A 23,830-nucleotide genomic window follows, 5' to 3' on the forward strand; every position below is an offset into this window, starting at 1 on the left:
TTATCATATTGTTCTGGTTGAGGGTCAGGCCGTTATGATAACAATGGTTGCGATAGAAATTCGGAGCACAAAATCCGCCTTCGAGTACTCTGGACAACGTTGTCTGGGGCGCGATCGCGGAGGCGTAGCACAAACGTTCGCATTGTATTTGCATGTAAATAAACAACGCACGCTTCAGATATGCACCTTCTTGCGCATACAACCTGAAGAAAATATCCACACTATCTTTGTGAGCCCCCCAAACATCCCCAAACCGCCTAATAAGACGTTTTTGACGGTGAAGAAAAATTATGCGTTGGGCGTAGGAAAAAAAAAACATTCATCTGATACAAGTCAACAACAACGAAATAAATAGAATACAGCCGTTTCATTTCGTGCTGTGCGATGCGCGTGTGTGCTTGGTACATAGCATTAGACTGTTAAGTCTTCATAAGAGCATCTCAAAAGTACTGCAGGGAAGCCTACGCATTTTGAATACTTATAGGGGAGCTCTGAGCGCTAGAAAGGACGAGTTGCACACAATCTTTTGACCTTTGACCAATGCTCTGAAGAAAGATGTTGTTTATCTCCTCATGAGTTGCAAATTTGTGAGAGATACAGCTTGAAATTATTTAGATGTGTCATAAGCTGGAAAAGTAACTGAGTTACTAGAACTATGATTTTAATGCACTAGAGCAACAAAGCGGGCGATATCTAGCACAGACACTGCTGCCCGTCACAAGCGGAGTGTAGCAGACGACAGCGGCGCGAGTCCTTAAGCCGACGTTAGAGCCAGAACAGGCGGCCGTCATGGGGAGCTGCGCGACGCGCGCGCGAGGGGCGCTCGCGCCTAAGCGGGCTGAGTTGCCAAAGCGGTATCTTCCTATCGGCGGCGCCGGGCAGCTTGCCCTAATAGCGCTGCGCGGCCGGCATGGGTAGCCACGTGGTCCCTACAGACTACAATTGTGAAAAGGCTTATTTTATGCTCTCCAAACATGTCACTTGAGTTCTTGTTGTGCTTATTATCCAGTAAGGCTTTCACACGTCGTTTCAACGTGTACTCATGGTGTTATCCGTATACCAGAGGGACTGCTCACCTCGTTCGGGGGAGAGCGGAATTTCACGGGGTTATCCTCTGAGCTGTCGTACCGCCAGTCGCTGGTCATCGGACTGATCTTGGCGTCGGTCGTCAGGATCAGGTGGTTGCCCAACATGTCGCTCGAGTTGTTTGATGCCGAGTGCTGCGGGCGCCAAAGGCAGAGAGCACAAAGGCTTTTATGAAAGCCGCAAGCTTTGTGCGTTTGGAAGTCTGCACGTCTATCTATTAAAATTATCCCCTTTTCTTTCTTGTAGCAGGCGCGATTGTGCACGCCGGTTTTGTTTTGAGTTAATTGCTACGGTGACATTGCTTTTCCCCAAAGCGGCATACAGTGGAACCCCGCTGATACGCCCCGCGGGCTTGCGACGACCCGCTTCTTACGACGGATCACCGCGATCCCGATAAACTCCCCATAGAAACAATGCAGTAAAAACCCCGGTGATATGACGCTCGGGTGCACGCTGTCCGCTTCACACGACGGACCCTGGGGCGGATAAACCGGCGCTTTTCTCACATTTTACACAGCTTCACCGTCTCGTCCCGGCATTTCTTTATTCTGAACCCCCGTTTGACGCTGCTTGATGTGCAAAGGTTCGCATGCAGGCCAGACCACTTGCTGAACAGGCGCAAGCAAGCAGGCGGGTACTCGTGAGTGAGAGTTAACCTTGAACCCGCCGCGGTGGCTCTGTGGCTAAGGCGTTGCGCTGCTGAGCACGAGGTCGCGGGTTCGTTTCCCGGCCGCGGCGGCCGCTTTTCTGATGAAGGCGAAAAGCAAAAACGCCCGTGTGTACGAGATTTCGCCGCACGTTAAAGATGCCCAGGTGGTCAAAATTAATCCGGAGCCCTCCACTACGGCGAGACTCATCGCCTGCGTTGCGTCGGCGCGTTAAACCCTACAATCAATCAATCGAGAGATAACCTTCCACGGCCCCACGCGGCAACAGTACGCCAACGCGCCGACCGCGAGAAGTCGAAGTTCAGGTGGCAGGGGGACCGTGAATTTGAAGCTCCCATCGAAGCGACGACGAATGCGAAAACACTTACGACGCAACCCCACGGCGACGACCGAGCACCCGCTTTCCCCGCCCGTTCTATCCAAGTTTCTGGTTTACCAAGTTTCTGGTTTATAAGTTACCTGGCTTTTTGACTAATCGAGTTGCCTGGGAGCTCCTCCCGCCCGTCGTACTGTTTTGTAAACTTTACGAGAAATAAAGTCATTTATTCATTCATTCTTCCTTTCACGACGCTCTTTTCCCCTATATCTTTGCTCTCTGCTTGTCAGTGTCCTTCAAAGCCGCGTTGTTACTCCACCGAGTCCATTCTTTTCTAGGGTGCCTCGATTCACACGCGTAGTTCTCTCCCCACTGCTCTTCAATATCGCTATGATAAACCTCCCTCCACTTCTTCGCTTCGCCACAGTTTGTATGCCGACGACGTCACGACGCTGTGGGTTCCAGGCGGCAGTGACGCGCACATTGAAACCCCCCTCCAGCAGGGGGCAGATTGTGTTGCTGCCTATTCGTGATGTCGGTTTCACTTGTTCGCCCGAGAAGGCAGAGCTGCTGCTTCTCTTGCCGAACAGTGCGAAACGGGCCGGCGCAGCTACGAACATTACCATCCGGCTGAATGATCCCCCGTTGCCCGAGTGCCATGCCTTAAAGTCCTAGGCCTCAGTATCCAAGAGAACCGCGCCAATACCACATTCCTCGCCAACCTAACATCACAAGTCAATCAGACCATCAACCTTCTCCGCGGCATCATCACAAGCCACGAAGGGCTCAAAGAGGCAGAGCGATTGCGGCTGATACAAGCTTTCGCCATGAGTCGCATCACTTACTCTCTTCCTTATCTAGCACCGTCCTCCAAGGAACTTAATCGCTATTTTTAAGATCTAGTTTTTCCTTTCACTTTTTTTAATACTTATTAAAATAGAACCGAATTGGTATTCATCAATTTTAAAAAGGTGGATTGCTAATTCGAAAAGTGTACAAGACGGCGCTGACGATTCCGTAAAGCGCTGCCACCGCTCGTGTAGAATCGCTTGGTGTCTACAACACCGCATCTGAGCTCCTCGAAGCTCATCTTGTTAACCAGTACGCCCGCCTTGCAACAACCTCAACAGGTCAATCTCTCCTTCGGCGACTTCCACTCAACTTCCCTTTCACTACAGAATCATCTCTTGCCATCCCTAGCAATATCTATGACCTATTCATAGTTCGGCCCATTCCCCGTAACATGCACCCGAGGCACAATCGAGCCCGCCGGGAGCAGCGTGCGCGGGCCTTTACGAAGCGATACCCAGTACACCCGGCAACTGTTTATGTTGACGCGGCTAGCTACAGGCACCACGAAGCATACGCGGCCGCAATCATCAACGGTCCGAATAGTCCCCCTCTTACCACCCTCACCCTTCGCACTTCTTCCCCCGCGACTGCGGAAGAGGCGGCTATTGCTCTTGCATTAACACTAGGGCTTTCCCCTGCGATCATAATCTCCGGATTCAAAGACGGCCATTCGAAATTTCGCCCGGAGCTGCATTTCTCCCCTTGCACTCAAAATCCTTCTTCAAAATCCCCCAGACTCCCCCACCGAGTTGGTGTGAACCCCAGCCCACACGGGTGTGGGAGGGAACGAGCCGCCGGAGAGCTCACCTTCTGAGCAGGTCTTAGCCTTGATGCCTTCCATGGAGCTCTGTCAGCTCGAGATCGGCTCCTTTCCTTTCATGAGATTACGTCCCAGTACTGTCTCTCCTGCTGTTTACTGCCCCCTGCACACCCGGCGCTCTCTCACGCCGAAGAACGCCTATGGCGCTTAGTGCAAACGTATACCCTTCCTTGCCTCTCCCGCCTGCACCGCATGCACCCCGGTCTGTACTCATCACCCCACTGCCCCGCTTGTGGGGTCGTCCAAACCATGCATCACCTCCTCTGACAATGTCTTCACAACCCATCCCCCCATAGCGAGACGGTGAGCACTGGGTGAGGGCGTTGGGCAGCTCGGATTCAGCGGTGCAAGATGCGATCGTCGCCCGGGCTGCCAAAGTCACCGGGGACCTTACACCCTCGGCCACCTCCCCTCCCCCGAATTAGCCCTTGCGGCAATAAAAGTTCTCTCTCTCTCTCTCTCTCTCTCTCTCTCTCTCTCTCTCTGCCGCGTACCGCCATTTTGGGTCACTCGCTGACCACCACAGCAAGTCACTGTAAAAGCAAGACCGTGCTGTAATTTTCGCCGCAACACGGTTTACTCGCGGAGTTTAAATCATCTTATCTATTCGCCTTGCCGGGTCTTGTAGGAAACGAAAACAGCTGTGTGCTGAGGACCTTGACCCAATAGCGACGGCACAGGATCGTTCAAATGGTGTCTCCACCCTGTATGGGAATGACTTTTTTTGTCGTCTCCGCCTTGTACTATAGTTCGTTTCGCTTAGCCTGGGTAAGTTTAACGCTCGTTTTTTTCCCTCTCAGTTTGATCGACCACGTCGGCCTTATCTCGCTCACGCAAACCGCGGGGCTGGCGGGCCATAAACAGCGTCGGACTGCACGGGTGTCGCGTAGGAAGCGGCTCTTGGCTGGCGGGCAAGCTGGATGCCGTCGAGGAAAGGGGGGCACAACACAGGCGTTTCTTTTTTCTTCGTAACTCGGGATTTCAGCTAAAGGTTCGCAAATCACGCGAGAACACGCTAAATATAGTAGTTTAGATAAGTTCTTAGCCCACCTGTCGCGTGAAACCGTCGACTAGGCTGGCACTTGCCCGCACCCCGGTCGTACGACGCTTTCTCGGGGTCCCTTGAAAGTCGTATTATCGGGGTTCCACTAAAGTAGCCACATGCCATAGCGATATGAGATATTTATTGTATGTGTCTAATATTCTTCTATATTATAATATAGCACGAAACAAACGATGAAAATTCAGCAATGAAATGATAATGAAAGCAGCATACAAGCTTTGTGCTGTAAAAATCAGTACACGGCAAAGGCAATAGAACAACTTCGTGAAGTTGCACGCCTTGCTCCTTGGTTTAAGATAACCAACACAGGTAAAAGATAAGAGGTTGGCTAGTCCAGGCATTTCTCGTCCTCGCTGATTAGCATCAGCCAGCGACAAAACAGGCGATCTCTACGGACTAATTGCAGTTGTTTTAAACAAGCGCACAATTGCCAGATAGAGAGGGAGAGAGACAGAGACAAAACTTTTTAATGAGCGTTAAACGCGCGGTGGTTCTTTATTTCAGGAATCCGTGCTCCGCCTTGGCTCGACTGGCCCTATAGACCAGCGGAAGTTGATGGGACGTGACACCGACTCTGCGTGCCTCTGGTCACAGAATAAAGCTAATTGCTTTCTGTCCCTGTACTTTCTGGTCATGTGCTGTCCGAATTTGAAGAAAGGGTAGAAACTCAGGACAGCCGTTTTATCAACAAGATTAAGAGCTGAATTGGTCAAATATAAACCTCAGGGTGACGTTAGACACTTGAAGGAGCATCGGACCTATAAGCCCCGATATTACGAGTAAAACGCTCTACTAGGTTTAGGTGGTTAAACGGTAACAATCTGGATTCTTTTTTCTCTTTTCTTCTTTCTTTTTTTGCTTTCTTTGTTGTTCACCCGCCCTAATCAAGATGGAAGCCACACTAGTCTTCGAAGCACTGTTGGAGAATGATGCGGCTGACGGTCTGTGACTGACCGCGCGAGGGAAATCATTCAGACTGCGGAAATGTTATTTCATTTGGGTGGACAATTGCTCCTGCAAGGTTTCTTTGCATTCCTGAGTAGGCGTCAATGTGGTTAGCGGGTGGATACAGCGAAGATGGCAGAAGGTGGCATGCGGAGGGTGTGGTCGCCATTGCTGACTAAAGAGTGAACATGTGTCATAAGGAGCGTTCTGAGCAGACACATGGTCCCAAGTAATTTTCTTTAACACTGACCACTTTACTTTTACCAAGACACTGTCACATATAGGGCTACTGTCTGCAGAAAGTGTTGTAGGAAATTTATGCACTAACAGCCTCACCAGCAGCGCCGAAGTTTTCTTACCAATTGGCAGTCCAAGGCCGACTTATCTACAGAATACGCCCTTTTATGGCAGTAAGAAATTGGGACAGAATGTTAATGTTCAGAAAGCGCCACTCCTTTATTGAAATTTGTTGCCGGACTTCTTTGCAAGAGTTCATTATAATTTCTCAATATTTTAAAGGAACTTTTCAAATCAGCATCATGCTCCCAACGCTGCCGTCCCCAAGGTTTTTGCGCCTGAAAAGAATTAACTGAGCTGTAATTGTCCGTGTACGCATCAAACAGGACTCAGATTACAATTACAGTCCCCTTACTGCATAGTTGTACCTACTCAGTCATTTCCAATATTCACTGGAAGCGAATGTCAACACCATGGTCGATGCAGATTACCCACGCATCCTTGTTTGTCGTGCCAATTAGCGTTATAGCCGGTCTTAGCAGCTTCCGGATTACCTACTCACTAGATTTACTTCATCTGTCATGCCTCCGGATGCTTGAGGCCCACTCTGCATGTGCTCTATGCTCGGCTACAAACTACACAGTGCACACACAGCGTCGAGTGTAGTTACTGGCGGTACACACAGAAATCTTATCAAGTATAGCAGAGCAATCCGGGGTGTTTTGTACACGATGCTAGAGAGGTGTTAGTTGCAGTGCTCGTTCACCTTCTGGGCGCACGTTAGCAGCGAGGGTAGGTTCAGGTCTATGTATTCTGGGGTGAGAACCAGCCATTCCTGCTGCTATACTGGGGGATTGGGCTGCTGGGGGTGTGCGGCTGCATATACACATTTGAAGACATGTTTGTTCGCGTTGCATGGGCATTCCAGAAAGTGTTGACAATGCTGCCTTCTGCATTGCGCATCTGAATGTCCTAAGCGCAGTTTCCTCTAGCCAAGTTGAGTTGCAAACAGGGTCCAACGCTGCACTCTAAATTCATAGCCTCTTACTTAATACAGTTGTGGCGAACATATTCTCACAATATACATGATGCTTTCCTGGCAGTGCATGAATAGACCAGTCACTTACCAGCTTGTGAGGCACCGGGGGCTGAGCGGCCACGTGTGCCATCAATTTCTTCCTGATCTTGGCCTGCTGCTGCTGCTGGTCGAGTCCCTCAGCGGCCAGAGCCTGCTTGTACTTCATGGCCATCTCCCAGTTCAGAGGTTCCCAGGTCGGAAGGGGAATGAGGCTGTCTCGCACGTTCTGCATGTTGAAAAATCACTAGTATAGAAGCACGACACTGTAGAGAACACAACCATAACGACTATGGCGAGGATTCGATGACGAAATCATTTGGTAAGCATATTTTTTGCTCTCCTAATATTACAAGTATTTACAGCCACGTTACGCATAGCTATACGTATCTACAATTTAAGTGCCGCCCACAGACGCAACATGTGGCCGCATTTGATAGGGACGAGCTACCGGAGTGGTTATGTGTCGTGAAAATAAGACTTTTGCAACATTACTAACGTGTTACAACACATTTAAATTACATGTAACGTTACCTATTAAGAGGCTGACCAGTAGTCCATCGTTGACACAGCACAGATTACTTCTTTTCGCTGCTATATAGAATTTTAGCAGCCACTTCATAGTCTTCAGAATTTGGGCACGTTGACACCCATTTTATTCCTGCTCCTTACTAGTTAGCTGAACGTTTTGTAATTGCAGTTCTTTCAGCTCTTCGCGATGCAGGTAATTGGTCCACTACTACACCTGCAGTGCCAAGGCTGTCTTATCCTACTATTTGTAATCATTTTCCTCGCGAGTTTACCCTAACGCCAATCTGATCAGTGAAAGTTCGAAAGAGGTGAAAATAAAAAAAAAATTAAAACGAATTTTCTACACTGACACGTCCGTACTACAAATGTAGAATTAGCCTGTACCACCCAATATTTTAATATGTCTTTGGAGAGCTCGTTTTAGTTATACGACCATGTGTGTTCTACAGTGAGAGAAAAGTAGATGTGCGACACACATCGTCATCTACTCAACATCACATTCGCACAATATAACCATTGGCGTTCCCGTATAGCCGCAACGCGCACGACGACAACATTTACTAGCCACAAAAAGGAGACAAGAGCGGTGGGTGTTATTTAGAGTTCTCCCGCGGAATACTCTTCGACAACAGATATCTTGCAACACCATTACAGCTTACCAACTTCGTCCGAAAAAGGAGCACCATGGCGAAGACCGGGATGAAGCTGAGTTCGATCGCTTCGAGCCAGGTGATAAAAAGGCGCAGCCAAAGTGGATATCGTCCCTCGTGCAACTTTCCCTGCGCCAGCTTGGCCCAGAAAGCGCCCTGGACACAGACCACTTTCTGTGAGGCACTGTTAAACGCTTACTCCGGAAAAAGAAAATAACTTGTCCATATAGTTCGCACAAACACATATAACTCACACAGTACTAAACACCACGTTGATTTTCCATACAAAGGAAGACACACCTGTCTCCAAAAAAACATTTCTGACTATGCACGTCCCGACGCAACTACGTCGTCATAGTACTAGTAACCAGTTTCATACGTTAACTACGAGTAAACGGATGTAGTGGGGCTTAACGTTCTGACGTTACAGGGCCGCGAATAAACAGGATGACGAGCGGAACGAGAAGTGGTAGCGTGATTCTGAATTAAGCAGCACATCATTAAATACAAGGCTAAAGTGAGGCTCCACTCAGCCTCTTGAGCAGTGCAAGCAGCCCCTTTTCCTTGAAATGCAAAAGATTTGTCAGGAACACGTCTTTCACGTTCCATATAAATTTACGTTCGCATCATTTCCATCGAAACGCACTTGGTTGGTAAAATGTTTATTGAGCTTAAAGGGAACGGGTAGAAGGGTGTGGTTAGCCAGCCTCCCAAGTCCGGGAGGCCTTTTGTCCGGGCTCCCTCCAGGGCGCGCCGCACAAGGGCGACGTGGCGCTCCTGTGCGGAGCTGGTCAGCTCCGACTCCCACTACTCAGTGGAAGAGGAGGGGTGTGAGTGTTGGGGGCAGGAGAAGAGGTGTTGAGAGGGATGTGGCAATGTGGACAGTCGGGTGGGAAGAGAGAACGGTAAATTCGAGATAGGATGATGTGGTTGTAGTAGGTTTGGGTCTGTAGTCCGCGGAGGATGTAGGCTTGTATGGCGGTGAGGGGGTATCACCATCGGAAGTTGGTGTAGTGGGAGAGGATGGAGTTGTACATGGGGTCGTGACGGGTCAGGGCTTGATGAAGGCACGGCAAAGCAAACACCAGTCAACATCGTGCTGCCGGTAGTTTGGGCCAGTGATAACTGTTTCTATTGAAGCTAAACGTGTCAAGTCGACACCTGGGAAGAAGGATCGACGTGTTGGAGGATACGGTTCGTTTATGCCATCCTGAAGTTCTTTAATATGCGCCGAAACATCGACGCAGAAGCACACAGGACTCCTGTTTTACGCCTCCTTCGAACACTGGCCGTCACCGTGACGCATCTGAATGGTTTCTGAAGATCACGGCCCTGGAATATTGGAAGCATTCCTGCAAACAGGCCGGCAGACGTGGTCACTTCGAAAGGTCTGCTTTGGAATGGTCAATCCGAAAGGTCTGCTTTGGATGAGGCGTGGGAATATTTAGCAAAAGAACGAATAACCATCTCTCCCATCCGTAGCGCTGTGGAACAGAGCGCGGCGCACATGCACCTGATACCCAGCTTGCTTGCACAATTATTAGACACGCATTTAAAATAAACGCCGTAAGTTTTATAAAGCGAAGTTTAGAGATTCCAAGCTGGTCCGTACCCCCGTTATCTCATCTGTTGAGTATGAATGAGCGCGTTGTTGGCGGTGTTGTAGTTCCTGACACATAATGCCGAACTTATAGTTAATTTAGCCGACTTCATACGCGCAATGTAATTTAAGAGCAAAACGTTACGGCAAAACCCAAGCAATCTCTCATGATGTGAAAATGCGTCAGCATCACTGCTTGTTGAGCTGTGAAAAGATGTGGATGGGTACGTTGATGTCTTTGGCCGTGGGATCCAGTGAAACGGCCGCGGGTTCCTCACGGCTGCTGCAATTTTCACTTTCTAATCCACCCGATTAAATATGTTGTTACGCTTATTTGAAGCCTTCACTAGGCGAAGTTAACGTTGGGTTTAACTGCGTGCCAAGCAAAGTTAAAATTAATGTACGACATGCTGCGGCTACCAGTTGAAGAATTTAGATTTAAACGCTTAACGTAAGGTCTGGCCTCAGGCCGTCGTATAACTAAAGGGTTCGTCAGGTGGCCGCCTACCCCCTTTAGCATTCAATGGGAACGTCAGGCCGGAGGTCACCCTTGTGAACAGCCAAATAAACATTTCTAGGACAGGTCTCTGGCGACACACAGACAATGGGAATTTATATTTTTGGCTGTGGGGACCCGGGGCCGTCGAGAAATGCGTGAGTGATGTCCGAATTCAACAATAGTGCTTACATGAGGGTAATTGGAGACCGAACATTTGTTGAGGAGTGTTTAGGCCGTTCTACTGGTACGATCAAGCAGACGTGTTATATTAACATGTTACAACCGATTTTCTGCTAATGCACAAGAAATACAAAAACTTATTTACGTAGCATTTTCTGCCAATAATAAAGACCTGCAGTTTCTCTGCCCTTTCCCAGAGCTTCCACTAGAACGCTTATCGCAGCCCTAGTAAGCTTGGATAAATAAATCCTCCGACATTGGCTTAAGGAGCAAGGCCTGGATGAATCAACCCCCACAGTGACTGTTAAATTGAGGCAAGCAAAAAATGGTTGAAAAAACGCTTACTGATAATTCCGAAAATACGTCCCTTGTTTGAACGTGTGCAGACATGGCTAAACGTCGTAAAGCAAGACTTCAATAAGTTAAGTGTCGTAGCCAATTTTATGGCCACAGGCACCGGTAAATATGTTCAGAAAAAACTGTTACCAGTGGAATAGTCCCATGCTGAATTACCTGGGTTTTCAAACAAACTTTATGGCAGTGCGTCAAACCATAGAGAAGTTTTACAGCTATGTTAAATCCGGTAACACGAAATAAAGCGCGAATCTTACCGGCCTAAAGCAGGTGTGGCAAACGTTTACATACGCATGTGTATGCCCTTTTCTAAAGAAACCCCAAGAACTTGAAGAGCTCGAGAAATATGCCTACGCCTACCGTGGCTTATCAGGAAAGCAGTCAAATATCGGATCGGTCATATAGGAGCAATATGGTCTACCATTTCTGCCGATACTAATTTTGGGTCAGGGCGACACAGAAAAAGGCATGTACTTCAACTTAAGCTAGGCAACGGGCAGTTGGGTTGAAAAGTACACCGAAAGGGTATAAAGGGAAGCCGGCGTGGATGAGCCGACGATTTTTGAAGGGCTGATAATTGGGCTACTGGGGGTTGAAATCACGTAAACTTCTGCAGCAATCCTCTTGGTTCGGTGCGTCACCTGATTGCTGAATGTCTAGAATAACCTTGATGTTTGTCAATGCATTTGACCGTCCAAACGCGAATTACATTTGTTTCAGTATGTAATACTCACAATAAGGGTGACCGGTATAATTAAAGTCCAGCAGAGCCTCACGTACAAGCCAGGCTTTTCGTCCGTCATTAGGGTGGAGTCAATGACGAGCCTTCTGATACCTGCGAATTTTGATGATAGTAAAGAATTTTGGGCTTTTTGACTTGTCTCACCTTCTTTCGTTTGTGTTTAAATACTGTGAATAAATGTTGACTGATATTAAAATGTTTGGCTGCTAATGTTATGTAAAAAGTTATTTGCAGGTAACCCGTTTATTCGTCGTGCTCTTTCTTAGTATTTTTAGTTCAAGGGCAAAACAGACCAAATGTGGCGCGGAGTGGTCTTGAAACACGTTTCACAGAGATGGATAGTTTCGCCCCGGCATACGTCTATTTTACCAAGATCCCCAATTAGGAACACAATTTCCAACCAGAAAAAGTATATTCTCTAAATAATTGCAAAAAGGAAAGAATTGCTGATGGCACTTAAGTCTGCTTATGAGTTCTGAAAGAGGAAGCATGATGATGCTCATTAAGAATTTCTTTACGGCTGCATCGTAATGGCATCTTTTGCCTCGCTTTCGTTTCTTGGTCACTTTTGCACGAATTACTTCGACCGGTGTGCTACGTCAGCAAGTAATCTGGCGCACGCCACAACATGCCTAGGATCAGGGTTCTGCGCACATGGCCTGCACCCGTTCAAATCGCGCGCACATCACGCCCAGGTGTCGCGCGGCAGGCACTTTCTATTACTAATTTTCCAATTTATAGTTCATTATCTTCTGAAGCAAGCACATTAGCCCCTCAAAGGTCCCGATTCCTGGCCAATCCTTCAGGGTATGGGACAGGAAAAAAGAAACAACAAGAACGACAACATTTGCTCCAACTATGGCAACGTGCAGAGGTAGCGCAGTAGTAGCACGTTGAGCTGTTACTCTGGAGATCCGTAATCATATCTTATCGGATCCGACATATCTTTTTTTTATTTACTCTGCGCTCCGGCCGCCATTTTCCCGACCGGACAGCAACCCCAACGACTTTTTCTCGTAGAATGGGACACCAAAGGATCTCACCTTATTATGCAACAGTATATAAACCTTTTCATCCATTAATCTTTATTATGATAACAACACGTCGTGGGCTGTGTTGCGCGTGCGCAGTTACGTTTTCCTGTCGACTGCCCCAATTATAAGCCCGCTAGCACAGCCCACTCACAAAATGGCAGCTTCCAGGACGAAGACGTTAAAAACGTTTATAATTATATTGGTTGGCTTACGGGTGCTTTTGAGGCACTGCCAGGTCATGTATCCTCCATCTCAGTTACGTCTTTAGCTAAGATTTCGCAGGCAATGCACGAGAAGCTCAAGTGTGCGGTGTTTGGTGCTCCGAGCACTACAGTATTTCCCAACCAGAATAACAAAAACGAGCAGATACACCAAGCATCCATTTTATACGCTTATAGAGGGGAGTTGTATTTTTTATTAATCTCTCAGGTACTTTTTACAATGTGGAAGGCGCTGTCATTGCGCTTCCGTATAACGACACAAACTTTCCGTCAAAGGTTGTAACCACTGGTAAACCATGTTGTAAGGCTCAGAAATGTTCGGTAAAATATTCACTGGCATTAAAAAGCCGTCCAAGATGGCATGTTAGACATGCTCCAAAAACAGACTATTTCGAGATGACACCCACTTCGCTCATGTAGGATTTCTAATGAGCAAGCAAATAAACTGGCTCACCGTACAGTTGGAGGATGGTCAGGGACTCGACCCCAAGAAGCAAAAGGCGGACGGTGTTTTCATGGGCCGCGATAACAGAAATCGCCTTGGCACCACCCTAAAGAATAACAAGCAAATAAACAAGAACACTCCCAATTACATATGCCTAACTACGTTTTAAAATGTGTGCTCTCGTGTCAGAGATCTAAGGCAGCTTGCTGTGAATCCTGCTTGAAAGTAGTATATGAGACATGGCTTCGCCAAAGCAAGTTCCGTACCACTCAGCAAAATTCACTAGAACTAAATTATCAAATATTTGGACGAAAATTTGGTTCAATAGATGTGCATGGAATGTAGATGAAGTAACGTTAGACGAACACCTTACAGTCTCATGTATACGAGAGGAGTTTAGTCCGTGTTAAGCCATCTCCTGCGCTTTATTCTAGCTGGTTTAAATGGAATGCGTTTCACGTACGGGAAAGCAGGAAATGAAGCTCAGAAGGCAGAGAAGCCAGCAAATGATAAAGTGCGCCGCCCTCCTGTGGACCAGCAGCATCGGGTGGGACGCCGCCAACACTTCGATGATGATTTCCGGCACAATTAGCTGCAATGCACAGGAGGCTTTTAGGAAATAAACGCGAAGAGTGGATACTTATAATCGCCAGTAATATTCAACAAAACCGGGCGTTGGGACATTTAGCGCTTTGCAGCCGCAAGAAAGTTGCCCTAAAATGGAGACGCATCAGCGAAGAAGGACGACACAGGGCGCATCTGTTCGGTTATTCTTCGCTGTTCTGTCCTGGTATTTTGTCTTTAGCACAGTTTTGTTCGAGCTGGAAATGTTCTCGTTTCTTTAGGGTGTTTTTATCTCTTTGAATTCTTCAGCACTCTTAACACCTTTTGTTGTATCCCTCCAATCTTACGCATCTCATAGCCTGCAGGCTAAGACGACTGGCATAGGTTTAGTTCTGAAACGTAAACGCTAGAAAAAGGAACGCTAGAATAGACAGATATCTTGTTTAAGCATAAAGACAGGCGTACTAGAGAGTTGATGGAATCATACTACATCAGAAAGTGGGGGAGAGATTGTATCAGTGAAACATCAGTTGTCCTGCACGAAAAAGAATTTGGTTATTTGGAGCGGTCGTCGCGATAAGGTGTTCCTGTGTTAAGAAATGTGCGTTGTCAACAGTGGAGTGTTTTGGTCTTGATAGTATTTCATTGGCTAGTGCGGGCACGTGGCGTGGTGGGGGAGGAGGATTCTGTGTATGTATAAGTAGTTACGTCTTTTCCAATAAATCGACTTGAAAGTCAGCGCTAGTCCTGTCCACTTCTTTCTTTTTGTGTCCCTGTTAGTTCGCGCTGTTCCCCAAGATGCAGGAATAAAAATATTGGCTCAGCTTGCACTAGGGGTGCAAGGCTGGAGAGACAGCAGAGATGAGGTAAACCTAGTTTCTCCACACATTTACAGCGGATCACGAGAGATAAGGAGCAGGAAGAGCACACGCACGTTCTATGCACATTCCTGGTACACCGAGCTTCAGCCCAAGACTGTCACCCTCGACATTAACGGCAGCAAAGACGTCGTCAACGGTGACCGAGTCAGTTTCGCTTACGTCGCCTCCCTCCGACCCACCCAGGGCTTCCCCGAACGTCTCAAGGCCTCGCCCGAAATTCCCAAGCTCAGCCGATCAAAAACGTCACGTGGGCAACACAACGTCCTCCGGCTCTACGGGGAAAGCCCTGTAATGACCGGTGCGCCAGAGGTCCGCTGCGTCGAAGACGACGACAGTGAAGGCGGGAGCTCCTCACGTGGCGCAAGCCCACGCGGAAGCCTGGACGACGCCGGGAGCTCCTCCTGAGGCACACGATCGCGTCCGCTCGGAACTTCTTTTTTGTTTTTTGCTAAAACCACTGCCCAAGTTTGTTGATTGATTGATTGATTGATTGATTGATTGATTGATTGATTGATTGATTGATTGATTGATTGATTGATTGATTGATTGATTGATTGATTGATTGATTGATTGATTGATTGATTGATTGATTGATTGATTGATTGATTGATTGATTGATTGATTGATTGATTGATTGATTGATTGATTGATTGATTGATTGATTGATTGATTGATTGATTGATTGATTGATTGATTGTAAGGTTTAACGCGCCAACGCAACGCAGGCGATCAGGCGTGCCGTAGTGGAAGGCTCTGGATTAATTTTTTCCGCCAGGAGATCTTCAACGTGCGCCGAAATCTCGTATACACGGACGTTTTTGCTTTTCGCCTCCACCAGAAAAGCGGCCGCCGCGGCCGGGAATACAACCCGCGTCCTTGTGCTCAGCAGCACAACGCCTTAGCCACTGAGCCACCGCGGCGGGTCGCGCCAAGGTCGTGCCGGGCCCCTCGCGCCAGGGGAGTTTTTTTCTTGGTATTTTTTTGGCTAACGCCAACACACCAAGCTCAAGCTTAACAACTCTGCTGTTAAAAGGGGCAGTGCTATCCACTTGACCTTTGACGGTACATGTTAGTAACGCGTCTAAAATGGGGTGCAAGCGATTGGCCCGCGCTGATGTGTGGAGTAGATACCGAGGGTGGTACTTTGAACCACTGAAGACCAAGCTTGGTACCGTTTGCTGTCTTTTCACCTGTTTCTTAAACCGCGTGCAAATGATACATTTGCCTCAGTTGTCTTCGTAAAGTAACTCCCTGCCAAATCATGCGTCACAAAGAATGCAATCCGGCCACAAAATCCCTTCCTCTATTGGACGTGGTGTGAGGGGAAGATGGTCACCGAGCATAATACTATACGACATCGTGATTTTCAAGACCACATGCAACAGATATTGGTAGGTTAGAAGCCTACTAACTGCCCCCAAGATCGATGTTAGAATGCGTAATACTCACAAACTTGGGCAGTATCATGGAAGCAAGCCAGAGGGAGTAGACACGACTCCAGAATTCAGCGTAGGGTGCCAGGCTCAACGCCTGTGGAGTGACGCTGACGACGAAGTTAGAATCTGGGGTGGAGGAGCAGGAAATTAGCGTCAGCCTAGACAGGCAGTCCGGAGGTCATTGCAGAAAACTATACGATACTGTTCGGCGAAGGTACTTTTATGAACGCATGACAACTCATTTACAAAGGCGGGCCTAGAATACGAGTAGATTTCGACAGGCCATACTGCGCGCCCATAATTTAGAACTGATTGCAATATTTCTTACCTTGTCTAAGCTGACTTATTTTTGTAGCATACACTTTGCAACAATCGGATTTGTTTGTAAAAGACTAAAAGGATAAACAACGCAGTTGGCAATAGAAAAACAAATAAGATGCTCCCGTAAAGGCGTTTGCTCCCCTGAAGCATTACTACCCTTTTTTTCAGTCGCGTTACATTTTGGGGCAATCCGTAAAGAAGAGTGTTAAGCAATTGAATGGCACAGTTCATTTTTTGCTGGAATATTCCAGTCTCTAAATGCGCGCCTTTTTACGAATCTTTGCCGTGAGAGTATAAATTTATTTACCACGTGCATACCTCAGTTTCATGTTTCTTAGAGCAGGCAAAGCAGGAGCCTATTTTTGTGTTCCAAGTGCATTCGCAGTGATGGCCACGTATGCAGCTTTTGTCAAACCCTTCTGGGCCTTAACAACGGCGCATCGCTCACAAAAAAAATTCGAAGTACAAGCTTACATCTCGAGAGAAGCTGCAGTGTTTTATGCTAAAACATCTTTCTTTCTTACTCTCATAAAATAATCTGCTCCCCTTTAAATAATCAGTTTTTGCTTTGAAACCTTTGTGGCCCCAAAACCTTTGGTGTGGCCTCGAAAATTTTCAAGATATTGTACATATCGACGATCAGCAGCTGTCAATATTTTATTATAGGGCTAGTTTTCTCTCGGCACGTGAAGGGAAGCGTGTGTGCCCGTCGCCAAATTTCCGCCATCGCAGCTTGAGCGTCACCGGTATCCGCAGGCATGCGCCGTCGAAGAAGGGCAATGGCGCTTTCAATACATAATGACGCTTTCCCGCAGTAAGCGCAGGGTTGCATGATGCAGTCTTAATAAATACCCGGTCTTAATTTTTTATTTGGTGTCACGCGCTTCACAAAGCCCGTTTTTTGCTGGCGCCTTGACATAAACGAGCCTGGGACGTCATAAGGACTTTCCGAGAAATTTGCGTTTGAGTCGTGTCTATTTCATTATTATTTGTTATCTCAATGTATGTTTTGAAGTTAGCGTTAAAAATTACACTACTGCTATCAGGAAAAAGCGGTTGTTTTAATGAAGAAACTGCTATTTGATATTCACAGTGCTTTAAATGAACTCAGAATAGAAGCGTTCCGCTATACTTAGATTTGTAACATGTTAGTTTTGAAGAGGGGCTATGAACAACTCTTAATAGCAATAACAGGTGTCGGGCCCTATTCTCTAGTCCATAAATTGTTTGTGAACTCGCCATTTTGACAGGAAGCTTTTTATGATTGGCTTTCAGTTTTTTCACGTGCTTGCAACTGACAAGGGGCTGTGTGTGAGTTCTTCATTTTGACGTTTCATGACCTTTATAGGCACAAGTTCTGAGGTTTACACTTTTTTGTTAATGGAGGTGCATAATTCTTAACCGGCATTGAAAACCTGTAGACAAAATGCAACAAACATGATAACGTAGACTTGTTGTTGCTATCCAACAAGATAATGGCTTCTAGGCCACGCCCTGTTTGTGATTAGCTTAGAGGGCATGACGTCTTAAATACAGTTGGATAGAACTTGAACGTCACAGACTGACAACTTCAGCCTGCATAAAAGTGACTTGATTTTACGCAACAGCTTGAAAATGGAGGGTGTCATCGTCATGAAATAGAGCAAACAATTTAAGCACCTTCGGCGCCGTTAAATCCTCCGGAATTGGCAACAGGCGCAGTTTCGCATGAGGAGCGGTTTGAAACGTTTGGTAGCGAAATACATACTAATTCTGGCTGCATCCTAGTAGAGATATTAACGCATAAAAATCATAACAAAAACGTTACCTTTTTTTAATTTTACGAATTCGCACGGAAATAGTAACAGGAAATAGCAACACACGAAGGCAGTAGATGTCTATCAATCACAAACGGTCGAACGCATTGTATTTATCCCCAGATCTTCTAGCAAGCTTGTCAGGTATATAATGAAAACCAAGAGAAAAATAAAACAGAAAAATTACTATTTTATTACTTATTCGATGATCTAGTTACAACTAGTAGTAGATGATTGAGTGAATCGGTGGCATCAGTATGGTTTGCCATTATTAGGCGTAGCGTTTCGCTGCCCCTGCCGCATCGCAATACCAATAGTCACAGCTTTCTTTTTTCTGTCGTCATGGCATAAAGTTCTTGCAAAGTAGCAGCATACGATATCGTGACGGCAGGGGCAGCCGGGACGGTGGTAACTCTAAGCACAGCTTGCTAGTTAACATTGAAACATCGCGCTCAATTATGTGACTAAAAACATTCAAAAGAAATAAAATGGTGCGGCAAAAATTGTTGTGGGATGTTCTTTGTTTTAACATATGCCTTTTGCTCGCATCTGGATAAACGTTACTTGATTATGTTGTGCTGGTGGCACTGATTTTAACGTTACAATACGTTTTCTTTGCAATACTTGATTTTGTCTTTATGTACGTAGCAAGTGTATCTATGCTTTGTTTGCAATATCGCATAGCTTGGTAGCGATTTGTTTAAGCTAAGCGTCCAACTACACTGCATGTCGTCAGAGGTATACGTGCACACGTCACTGACTTCTTACCTTACACCTACGCGAACGACATGGCGTATTCGTGGAGAATTCATGAAGTCGAGATTGGGGCCCGTGATCGAGCTTAAACCCTAAAGGTCACCCACATTTGGTTTTGTTCTTGCGCCTATACTGCCGTATAGTCAATTGAAAGGGAGCACAAAATTGAATTAGCCAGGAAGGCACCTTCCGTTCCCGTCACAACCGCTGTCCGCTTACTCAGGCCATCCTTGATGTACTGCACGAACGCATTTTCACGACATGTTCAAACAACGCCCTATATAAGCAACCCAGTACGTCACTGTCAATCCGTTTGGCTGATTGCTGCACTTTGGCGCTCTCATGTTAACCCGAACAAGAAATGTATTTCGGGCCTCTCTTGCAATATTCCGCTGTAGGCAGAAAGGCTCAGAAAGAAATCGCGTGGGATACTGTACGAAGCTGCTGAGTACATCACTACAAAAATAATTTTGAGGTAGAATGTAAGTCCCGCTGCAAATACCGGCTGAATTTCCGGGAAGCTGAAATCAACCGAAAGCTGAAATGTTATTCGAAGTCCGAAATGTTGGGGTGAACAAAAGAGTTACGCAGTGCCAGCCCATTCACAAGTTCTGCAGTGAACACGAAGCTTTTTCTCAGCACGTAACTGGCCGGACTAGGGAAACTTCACTGTCGTAGACTTCATTTGCTAGGGAAAGAATCTGCACCCACCAGCGTTGAGCAGCATGCGGATGTCCAGTCCCGTTCTATAAGACAGGTGGCCCAAACAGAGGAAAGCCGTGACTGTGCCGATGCCCTTGGTGGCCGTGTCAGCAGCCAGAACGAACATCGCATCCCTAAAACGTGGTAGAAATATAAACGCACCCATATATAGGTGATTTTAAATCATATTACAGACGACACTCACTCAGGAAATTTTGGTCTGTCCCTCAATTGAGCAAGTATAAAACTTTGGACGAGATGTTTATATAAAAAAAACATTTCCAAACCACTAAATTCAGTGGCGGTGTTCGTACTTGTCAATGTTGTTGAGCCAAAAATACATCAGCCATATTTGAGGCAAGACGCCGATACATAAGTGATATTTGCAGTGTTCACTTAATTAAAGATACACGGCCCCTTGATTTACGCGATGAAAAAAATTTTTTGACCCAAAAATACAAAAAGCGCTCGCGAGCGACACTAGCCCTCCTTGCAGCATTCCAGGAAGTCCAGCAGAAACCAAAGGTTCCAGTATATGGCGCGAGAGCAGAAGAACGCGGTAAAATTGAATTAGCTTGAGCAAACCTCCACCTTTTTTATCGTGGGATGAGCGAGACGGGAGCGAAACGAGTGAGAAATGAGCGGGAAAGAAAAGAGGCATTTACGTGGCAGACGAGTATCGTATTTAGACAAGAATTGCAGCAAAGACACACCGCCAATTTTGTTTTTTTTTCTTTTTTTACTCTGCCGTTTACAGTCCGATTTTCAAATCAGTCCATGATTTCTGAATGTCACAGTTTTACGTCTTCTTGTCTTTATACCTGGACATTAAGGGAAACGATGCCTGGTTTCCATGCTCAAGTTACTGCAAATTACTGGATAAGAATTTTGCTTGACTCTCATTGCATATTTGATTAAAATTGGGTGCGTATATGGTTGCTTCACTGCAAATATTATGGAAGGACGATAGCGTTCTTCCAGCCCTACCACGTAACTTGTTCTGTATGTCCACCTCCCAACTCCCACGCTCTCTCCTGCCCATATCACTCCTCCTAAAATGAATGGAATGAAAGGTTGTTCATATCAATTACAATTTCCCGCCCTGATGATGATGATGATGATTGCTATTGGTTTCCCCTTTGAAGCGGGGTGATGACATGTCATCTTACCAAAAAGGTATAATATAACCATGTTTTACACTCTTGGTTTAATACTAGCGCTGCTTAGGGGAGGCACTAAAGCTTATTAGGCCCGAAATACTTTCTTTTCCCTGTTACAGGTGGTAACTGTCCTAGGCAATATTCCCCTCTCTGCTTTTCGTCTACCAGCATTCTAATCTTCTTTTCGTCCCCTCGACAGCCTTGAAGTTCACTTCCCTCTGATACCCTTAAACCCTAGGGCTTCTGGAAGCCCAATATTCCCTTCATGTAGATTTGGATGGATACCCTTACATTGTAACACTATGTGCCGCATAGTTTCTGTTTCTTTTCCACAGACCACACATACCCCATCATTTTGTGAATACTTCCCCACAAAACTCTTAGTTCGCAGGCAACCTGCTCTAGCCTCAAAAAACAAAGCACTGCCCTGGGAATTATCGTAGAAATTTTCCTTTCTGATGTTCATCTTCTCAGCCCTGTACATCTCTAACGACGTTCTAGCTTCAATTTTTTTAACTCCATTTATTCGTTTCAATCTGCCTTGCCTCTTTTTTGGTTACCTTGGCTGTTTTGGATTCTACTGTTCTTTCCGTATTTCATCGTTAGCCTTCTAGTCTTTCTTAACCACTGCGTGTCCACGCTTTTCAAGTATAGGTACCTAAAAACCTTAGCTGCCCACCTTCGTTGATCCATTGCCCTCAACCTCATCTCAAAGCATATTTTACTCTGAGCTTCTTTAACTTCAAACGACGCCCAGCCCATATCTCCCTTAACTGCTTCGTTAGTTGTTTTTCCATGCGCGCCTAAGGCCAAACGTCCTACCGTTCTCTGGTTTACTTCAAGGCCTGATAGAACGACTGATTTTAAGCAGAGTACAGCATTCGCAAACGTGAGACCCGGAACCATTACTCCTTTCCACATTCCTCTTACTACTTCATATCTGCTATACCCCCACAGAGCTCTATGCTTCATTATAGCTGCGTTTCCCTTTCCCTTAACCTTAAGTTGCTCCTCGTGAGTCCTTAAGTAGTTATCCCCTTCGTATATCCACACTCCCAAATATTTATATTCCTTCACTCTAGGTAGTTCGCCTTGCTGGATAGACACTACGTCGGTGGTAGCACTGTTTGCGGGCGCCATCTGTTGGGAGAGCACTTGTCTATCTTTTGTTTTTGTTTTGCTTCAAACAACTCGAGCCGAAATGATTGTTCTTGTGTGATTTTTGTCATTTGCGATCGTAAAGTAAATCCAACGTGTATCCCTAGAGGAACTCTCGGACGTTAAGCGGGGTATTGTAGGGTAAAGCGAAGTTGCAAGGACAAGAGAAGGCTTAACACAGCTCACTAGAGGACATATTCTATGCTACAGTGGACCCCGAGAGAAGAAAAAACACAGGGAGGGGTTTTTAATCTATAGAGGTATGACACAAAACATGGAGGAGTTTTTCGGCATTAGCGGGAGAGTCGCGGCTGTTGTGATCAAGCTAAACATGGGATACAGGTTAAAGATAGTACAGGCCTTTGCGCCAACAACCAGCTGTTATGACGAAGCCGTAGACAGCTTCTACGAGGACCTCGAATCAGAATGAAGATGGCAACAATGCAGTTCACTGTTGTGATGGGGGACTTTAACGCAAAGGTCGGTAAAAAGCAAATGGGAGAAAGGTCCGTGGGAAACTTCGGTGTAGCAGACAATCGTAACAGTCGAGGAGATACACTGGTGGGATTTGCAGAGAGAAATATCCTTAGGTTGATGAACACCTTCTATTACATACGAGAGAATAGAAATGACAAGAAAAAGTTCCAATAGTGCAGCAAGAAGAGAAATTGACTTCATTTTAAGTGACAACCAAGGTATTATGCGAGACGTAGAGGTGCCAATTAAGATTCGGAGCACCGATCATCGGATGTTTAGATGCAAGCTAAGGCTGAGTCTAAAAAGAGAAAAGAGGAAACTCATGAAAACTAAGAAACTCGGCATGGAGTCCGCCAGGGCCAGATCGCAGGAGTTTGAAATAACTCTTCAAATCAAATTCGCACTTCTGATCGAGCAAACCGAGGCCAGTGCAGACAGGCTAAACGACAACCTAACATCGGCACTCGGTGAATCAGCAGCAGCTGTGGGAGAAGGAATATGTAGGGAACAAACTGAAAAACTAACTAAGAAAACGGAGGAACTAATTTCCAAACATAAAAACATGAAAGTGCTAAGTATGGCGTATCCGACTGATTTTAGCCGAGCTCTTGAAACTGATTAACAGAAGTAAAACAACCGATATTCGTGCATATAACATGGTAGTGGTCACGGAAACGCCGCAAATACGGGAAAGCTTAAAAGAACAAAGAGAAAACTAACCATCGGAAAAGACAGGATGTACGCACTCGGAGACGAGCAGGGTAACGTTACCCACACCTTCGACGAGATAATAAAGGTAGGAGAACGATTCTACACCAGGCTGTATGCCAGCGACGTTAAACCAGGGGAAACGACTCAGAATACAAGCTCAACTTGCGACCTCCCACTAGCAACTAAAAAAAAGTTGGAAAGGCTCTCAAAGGCATGAAATTAGGAAAAGCTCAGACGAAGACGGCATAACCGTGGATATTTTGAAGGATGGAGAAGATGTTGCACTGTAAAAGCTTGCTGTACTATTTTAAGAATGATTGAAGAGTCAAAAAGTGTCCATAGTCCCCCAAAAAACGCCAACATTACTCTGATCCATAAGAAGGGAGATCCCAATGACTCCAAGAATTATAGACCTATCAGCCTACTCTCAGTTGTTTACAAGCTGTTAACGAAAGTTAGTCAGTCGCATAGGTGACAGTCTGGATTCTTAACAACCCAGGTAGCAGGCTGGGTTTAGGAAATTGTACTCAAGCATGGATCACATCCATGT

General features: G+C 46.2%; 1 protein-coding gene across 1 annotated transcript in view; it reads right to left on the bottom strand.

The window, feature by feature from the left end:
- Positions 1 to 23,830, bottom strand: part of LOC144146497 (uncharacterized) — a 78,749-nt gene that overhangs the window by 16,476 nt on the left and 38,443 nt on the right. The window contains exons 9-16 of the mRNA XM_077678442.1: positions 19,784 to 19,908; positions 16,213 to 16,325; positions 13,782 to 13,910; positions 13,328 to 13,424; positions 11,611 to 11,711; positions 8,253 to 8,399; positions 7,115 to 7,291; positions 1,077 to 1,220 (exon numbers count right to left, since the gene is read on the bottom strand). Coding sequence (XP_077534568.1) covers positions 1,077 to 1,220; positions 7,115 to 7,291; positions 8,253 to 8,399; positions 11,611 to 11,711; positions 13,328 to 13,424; positions 13,782 to 13,910; positions 16,213 to 16,325; positions 19,784 to 19,908 — 1,033 coding nt within the window. The remainder of the gene's footprint in view (positions 1 to 1,076; positions 1,221 to 7,114; positions 7,292 to 8,252; positions 8,400 to 11,610; positions 11,712 to 13,327; positions 13,425 to 13,781; positions 13,911 to 16,212; positions 16,326 to 19,783; positions 19,909 to 23,830) is intronic.

The sequence above is a fragment of the Haemaphysalis longicornis genome, unplaced genomic scaffold (genome assembly GCF_048455015.1).
Source record: "Haemaphysalis longicornis isolate Haplotype H1 unplaced genomic scaffold, Haemaphysalis longicornis Haplotype H1 scaffold_7, whole genome shotgun sequence".
NCBI lineage: Eukaryota > Metazoa > Arthropoda > Arachnida > Ixodida > Ixodidae > Haemaphysalis > Haemaphysalis longicornis.